We start from the raw sequence: 7,130 nt of genomic DNA, 5'->3' as shown, positions 1-7,130 counted from the left end.
TTCTTTTTAGTCTTCGGCCTGCACAGGAAGAAAGGAAGGGGAGGGATCGGTACTTTTCCAGTGAGCTTCCGGCCCGTCACGTCTGTTTGCAACATTCGCCCGAAACGTTCTCAGCCGTCCGTCCCGCGCTCGGCCTCGTCCTCGCGTGCGCGCGCGCCGAGCATCTCGGCGCCGTGCTCCTGCGCCTTGGCTCGCAGCACGGCGATACTGTGCGCCCGCAGTTCGTCTTTGTCGCCGTCCGCCCGCCCCTTTTCCTCGAGCGCCCCCGCGTCCGCCTTCTCGTGTTTCGGCGGCTTCTCGGTGCTGCCGCTTCTTTCGTCCGGAGGCGAATCCACGGACTTCTTGTGCATACCTGAAGCGCGGAATGTTATTTGTTAGAACTTTGCAGCATTTTCCCACTTGAAAACGTAGCTTGAACGGGAAGACTGCAGGAAACGGAGGCCTCCGAACACCTTAATCAATTACGAGCCGCCTGATAGATTTCACCGAATCAATTGACACGTGGCCACCGGGAGACTTGTCTCTAATCTCTGGTAACGAAGTGGGATTATCACACGATTGACTGCTGCCGTCTTATCGACCGCGTTGACACCTTCTGGTCTTCGCTGAATCCATCCTGACAGGCTGACTAAATGACAAACTAAAAGATGACACTAACAGACCCACGGCTGAGGACGACGGGGACTAAAGTACATTTGCGAACAGAAAAGTATCTTCATCAGTGTAATTATCATGTAATTACATGTGATTTTTTTAAAAAATGAGTGAAACATTAAAAAATCATTAGTATGTAAGTGTCTTGTGTGTTATTCAAGCACGGACCCCCCCCCGAGAATAAGGACTATAACTGCCACTTCTGCGCTAGCGTAGGTTAGCGATAGACTACGGCACAGTCCGATTTACGTGACAAATTCCGGTTACATTGCTGCCTTAGGACTAACCACCTTATCTTGTTTTGACATTTACTTAGAGAGGACCAATTAGCGAGCCTTGTGGAACTTGTGGAGTCTTTGAATGGAACATGAAGCATTTTGGAAATTCAAGGAGTGTACAATGTAAAAATCTGCGGGCCCAGTACAGAGCCATTCGGAACGTCGTCCGTTTACGACCGAGTTCTTTCTGTCGCTATGGCGGTGGCGTAATCCGAATTTGTAATGCAAGTCGGAACATGCCACCGTCTTCACTTACCTGCTTTATCGCAGTAGTAAAGTCATAGCGGCACGCTTAGTTACCGCCGTACTTTCTATTTTTGAATAGATAGTTGGCCTAGACATGTTTTTCATACGAACATTTACTATAATGATGACTTTCGCGCACGTCAGTGATAGACTCCGTGTACAAATTCGGGTTACGTCGCTGCCGTCGATCTTATTTAGCCGACCGACTTTACTGTAACGTCAGGCAATTCGTGTATACATATGTGGACTGAGTAGTGAGCCTTGTGGAACTCCGCCGGTTTTCTACTGTCACGGCAAGTAATTGTAAAACGCATACAGAGCATAATGTAACATTTCCGGGACCGAGTGCGGAACCGCACGAAAAGCACTCGGCTCACGACAGAGTTCCGTACCCGTACCCGCGGCGGTGACGGAAGCCAATTTCTTTTGATGTAAATTGGGACACACCGTAGTTAATCCCTCGCCTATGCAGAGGCAATAGTCGAGTCATAATTACTGTAAATATTTGTGTGAAAAATAGAAATAGAAAAGCAACTAAAAAAAGACCAAGTACTTCTGTGCCGCGTGACCAGCAAACTTGGTCTTTGCTCGCCGTACGTAACGAGTTCAGCCGAGTCGTTCTCTCATTCGCACGTCGACAGCGACGAATCTGTGAATCTGTGGCTGGCGCTCACCGAGTAACCACGGAGCGTACGACTCCGTCACGCCCTCCTTGGCCGATTTGAGGATGGACTCGGGTAGCGGGATGGAATGTCGCACCATGGCGCCGTACAGGCCGTACTCGGCCATCACGCTGCTGCGGCCCCAGCGCTTCTCCCGCTTCCGCCACTTGGCCCGGCGATTCTGGAACCACACCTGGAAAACCAGCAGATGCTCACGTTAATAATTGGAAATGATCATACGATGTTGAGGAAATAGAAATAGAAATAGAAATAGATTTTCTTTTTTTTTAGAACAGGCCTACGGGCTTACTCGTAGTCGTCCTCGGGGTCACCACGCCGCTGACCCCTGTGGCTTCTCAGTCCGATACAGCTAAAGCGTCACTAAATCGTCACGGATAATAAATGACGCAAGAAGGAAACATTCAGCAAAACAAAACAAGGTCAGCTGTGTTTCCACTTGATGTGAAGAGACTCTCCTCCCGGGCGCACACCGTTTGCATTTTAGCAATCGGATGACCGTTCACGTTAAAAAGCGCAGTCGAAAAAGTCAAGTGGAAAATTCGCTTCCGGGCCCCTCCCGCGCCAAACGGTGAGGCCCACGCGTTTCGTTCAACTTCATTGTACGCTTAAGCGTTTGAACTTCTTTTTGCACGGTTCACCGTTGCGTGGATTGCGCAGGACCTCCGAGGTTCCGCCGTATCCTCGTTTGGCATCTTCGCAACACGTGCCGCACGTGTGCGCGCGGGCGGCAGCTATTCACGCACGTTCTTCCCCTTCCGAGCCGAGATTGATTTTCCAGCCAGCCGAGCCTCGTAACGGCCTTGGCGAGCTCGTGAATATGGACGAGCTCCGACGAGCGTCATAAAATGGCCCGCGAGGCGGAATGAGATTGTCAGGAGGGCGCGCGTGCGTCTTCGTATGTATGTATGTATGTATGCGTGCGTGCGTGCGTGTGCAGAGATGGGATTAAAAACGATCGAAGCGGAGAAGCGGGAAAGCTATTCAGGTAGATCTGATGATAACCTCCATCTCATAAAAAGATGGGCCTCAGATGAGCAATCGTGCTCTTGACGGCAGCGTGACCCCAAGGGCGCAGAGGCTGATTGGAAAATCAGTTCATTTCCAGGCCCTGATGGATAGCAGGCAGGCGACAGAATATCCCGGGAAATGAAAAAGAAAAGAAAAGAAAAGAAAGAAAAGAAAAGAAAGGGGCAGCGGGTGCGGCGGCCGCCGCCTGCTCGTTGCTTTCGGTGCGCTTTTGCGTTCATTCCGGTGAGAAGTCACACAAGTTCTCCACAATTCAATCTTGTGTGGCAGTTAGGCTTTCTTTTTTTCTGAGCCAACACAAAAAATAGCACTCGATCACGAGGTTCTTCATACATAAACATAAAGTGAGGAAATCGAATGGATTGCGCATTCGAATGAAATGAGCGGGGCTCCTTCCGGTTTTACGCCACCTGGCCGTCACCATCGTACAATCACGCCAACGCGCACCCACGTACAGCGGACGCTATTCGTTATTTCCCATTACGGATTAGCATTAAGCTAGTGGAATGAAATGTTTTGTGTTTTTTTTTTAAATCATGTGGAATTCTCTTTGTTTGAGCGTTTAGTTTGACAGGAAGATTCGACTGGGAGCGGCATGAAGCAGCTTGAAGGCTTTTTTGGAAGAAGTTTACTCTCAGACAAACTTGTCAAGTGACTTGAGTTTACTGCCACCGCACAGGGCTTGTATGTCAAATGTCTGGTCGGGTCACTCGTATCTCGAAATTGCGGTGGCGTAATTACATGTGATTAATGACGCTTCCGGTAGCAATTTCGCTCCCGAAAGCGCACCCGGGCGTCGACGCCCACCTGGATCCGATCCTCCGGCAGCCGCGTCTTCACGGACAGCATCTCCCTGGCGTACACGTCCGGGTAGTGTGCCTCGTCGAAGGCTCTCTCCAACTCCTCCAGCTGATGGGACGTGAAAATTGTCCTGCGTGCACAAATGGAAAACTTTCCCCCAAATCTCCGCATTCTGCTCGTAGGTCCGAGGCAGCCGCGAGAAGACAAATTGGAGCCGTTTTGCATCATCGTCCGTCTGGATCTTTAGCTAAATGTGTCGTGCGAGAGAAAATCGATGCCTAACAGTTTCCCAACGGGCTGTGTTTTGAATCCTGGGATCGACTCGAGACGAAGCGGGAAAGGGAGCCAAACAGATGACAAGTCAAGGCTCAATTTGACCAGAATCTGTCTGTCCTTTGCCAAAGCGTACCTGTGGCGTCTTTTCTTTCTTTTTCCGCTTTGGCTCAAGGAGGATTTGGAGTACTGCTTCTCACCGGAGGGAAGACTCGCGTCGTCGGAATCTGGGAGGAAGAACATCCGCATTGGAATTACACACACACACACGCGAAGGAAGGAAGTTTCCCTTCGAGGAGGAAAATTGGAATTCAAGTGAGAAGAATTGGCTTTCGTATTTCAGCCTCATCATTACTGAACGTATCGCGGGGAAATTGACAATAGTTAGAGAATTACAGTGCTGGAATAATTTCGGAATAAACTGAAAAACGGCATCGGCATCATATCAACACAGAATGTTCAAACAAAATCCACAGGCTTTCATCCGCTTCCAAACTGACTCCAAATCCGATACGCTGACTCTTTAAAGGCCAGAACGCATGAATAGGGATGTCCTTTGAAAGGAACAAACCCCGTCGCAGTCGTGAACAAGGACAAGTAAGACAGTGAAGGCGACGTGTTGACCAAGAGTCTCCAGGTCGCTAAAAACAAGCCCTTCGCGCGCTGACCCGAGCTGGCCGAGCGGAGCATCTCGGGCCTGACGTGCAGCGGCTGCAGGTGCGCCTTCCGCGCCTCCGAGAGCACCTCCAGGAAGGCCGGCTGGCTGTACAACGAGCGCACGCCGTCGAGGCCCAGCAGGCCGACGCCGTGGCCCCGGTGGCGGGGCAGGGCCTCCAGCGGCCGCCTCGCTGCGGCGACGGCCGGCGGCGGCGGCGGCGGCGGCGGAGGCTGCGGAGGCTCCTTGCCGAGCCCCAGAAGCTCCTGGATGCCGAAGCCGGTGCGGCGCTGCGCCGTGGGGGGCATCTTGCAGGCGGGGGGCGGCTGCTGCGGTCCTCCGTGGCCGGCGGCGCTCTGCTTATTCTCGGCGCCGTCCTTGTCGGTCATGACGTTGCTGCTGAGATTTCACTTTTCGTTTGCTGCGCTGCTGGCGGGATGCTCCTCTTTATCCGCCCCCCCCCCACCCCCCCACCCCCCCATGACGCCCCCCGCCCCGTGGCAGGCAACAGGCGGCAGGCCATCAGGACAACGAACTCGCACACTCCACATTGACCTTTACGCCACACTCCCTACATTATAAACAACCTTTTTCTTCCTCCCTTTTCCCATCTTGAAGCTATTTTTCATTTCCAAGGAGCACACGTTTATTTTTCCCTCACTTTTAATTTTGGGATTTTTTTTTTTTTTTTAATGAAATAATTCGGCAACGAGGAGCTTGTACTTTCCCCTCTTGTCGCTTCTGCCGCTGGTCCTCACCGCTGAGCTCCTCTGATGGCTCTCCAATTCATTTGGAAACGAAGCGGGATGCTCGCGTTTGGCATTCGGCGCCAGAGAAATTCACCAAAAACATCACTCAACAAAGTCTTCGCTGCTAAAGTAGAGGCCTTCAAATCATGTGTCGTCGCTGTTTTACAATGAGGAGCATTGTCTATTTAGAGCTGAAATTAAAATAAATAAATAAATAAACAAACCCTTGAAAACATTTCCTTTTTCACATAAAAGTCATTTCTTTACATCAAGATGTATTGGTCAAACACCATGTTTATTGTTGTGCTTTTAGGACAGTCGCTACGAAAACAACAATATTAAGAACAGTGGAGTCAAGCACATTTATTTTGTCATACTTGACATTTGAAAATTGTTAATAATGGCAAATAAATAGCAACCAAAACAGTTGTCTGCTTTTTTAATAGGATCAAAATGATAAAAATATCAACTCCAATTTCTTATCACAAATAAAGTGTCCAGTTATCATACAGCTGATTATCTACAAAATGTTGATCACGGACAAAAATATCAACCGCCCAAAATTCTATAGGCATTATATGTCATATAAAAAACACTATTCATTGACAAAAATATGAACTTTAACTGCCAGGTCATCATAAATCTAATACCTCCAAAAGGACAAAACTATCAAACCAAACACCCAAAAAATTCAAACGATCGTATTTGACGGCCATGAAAAGAAAGAAAGAAATTCGGCAACAAATAGCAACTCAACTAAATGTTTTCGGGTCATCGCGTGATAGCCACGAAATGTTTCCACGAATTGTTCATCTCCAAATATTAATCGATTAACGAGCAGCACGTCAAATATGAGCTCATCGTCGACGTCCATTTGTCGTCCATTTGTTTATCGACGCCATCGATCCGTTAGACTCGACCTCGCACGCACGCACGCGCGCGCGCTCATTTGCATATTCTAATTAGGTTTGCGCAATAAAAAAAAGCTTTTGTCTTCCAGGGCGCGCATCTGTTGATCTGTTATTAAGCTGCTTTCAGCCCCCCACCCCTTCCCACCCCCCAGCCCCCACGACTCCTTCCTTTTATAATCTGCCACGTCCCACTTTCGGGTATTGGGGCCACAGCAGCAAAAACTAACAACAACAACAAAAAACTGTCTCGTATAATGTAAGTTTCCATTTCTAATTCTATCCAAATATATTTTCGTTTTATATATGTTTTGAACTCAAAGGCTGCATATATTTGTCATCGCTAATGTAATGGAAAAGCCAATTGATTCTTGTTTAAATTCGAATCAGCTATTTGTTCGATTCGTCCCATTTGAAAGGCTCGCACGTGATGTGCACGTGGCGCGCGCGCGCGCGCGCGGATCTGAATGATCCAAGATGGAGGACTGCGGTTCCGATCAGAGGTGGCAGCCCAGAGGACGCGCGTGCCATCTGCGGGCCCGCACAAACGCACGCCAGCGCCAGTGGGCGACAAAACGATATTCGCACGCACGCATTTGCGCCACTGCAACCAAATTCGAGCGGCGGGACGGTTTGGCCTTCATGTGAAGATCTGAAAGCGCCATAGATATGCTAATCAGCTTGTTCACGTCACACCGAGCAGCTCCCACTTCAGGAGTCATTTCTACTTCGTATAAGACAAAGAAAGTCGCTTCGTAAATGATGAAGATTATTTACTACTTTATGTATTTATTTAAATGATGAAGGGATTATGGGATTGACCCATGACAATTCATGTCATCATTGCATATTGACCT

The 7,130-nt window shown here is 49.1% G+C and overlaps 1 protein-coding gene across 1 annotated transcript; it reads right to left on the bottom strand.

Moving 5' to 3' along the window:
• Positions 1 to 110: 110 nt before the first annotated feature.
• LOC133417441 (visual system homeobox 2-like) lies at positions 111 to 5,021 on the bottom strand. Its single transcript, XM_061705250.1, has 5 exons — positions 4,630 to 5,021; positions 4,098 to 4,188; positions 3,695 to 3,818; positions 1,853 to 2,033; positions 111 to 352 (listed from the first exon to the last, which is right to left on the bottom strand). Exons 1-5 carry the CDS (start codon positions 5,003 to 5,005, stop codon positions 111 to 113), a joined length of 1,014 nt encoding a protein of 337 aa, XP_061561234.1. The 5' UTR covers positions 5,006 to 5,021.
• Between the last annotated feature and the right edge of the window lie 2,109 nt (positions 5,022 to 7,130).

This window comes from Phycodurus eques, chromosome 18, assembly GCF_024500275.1.
Source record: "Phycodurus eques isolate BA_2022a chromosome 18, UOR_Pequ_1.1, whole genome shotgun sequence".
NCBI lineage: Eukaryota > Metazoa > Chordata > Actinopteri > Syngnathiformes > Syngnathidae > Phycodurus > Phycodurus eques.
Note: the sequence above shows the minus strand (reverse complement) of the source record. Positions and strands in the feature narration are given on the sequence as shown.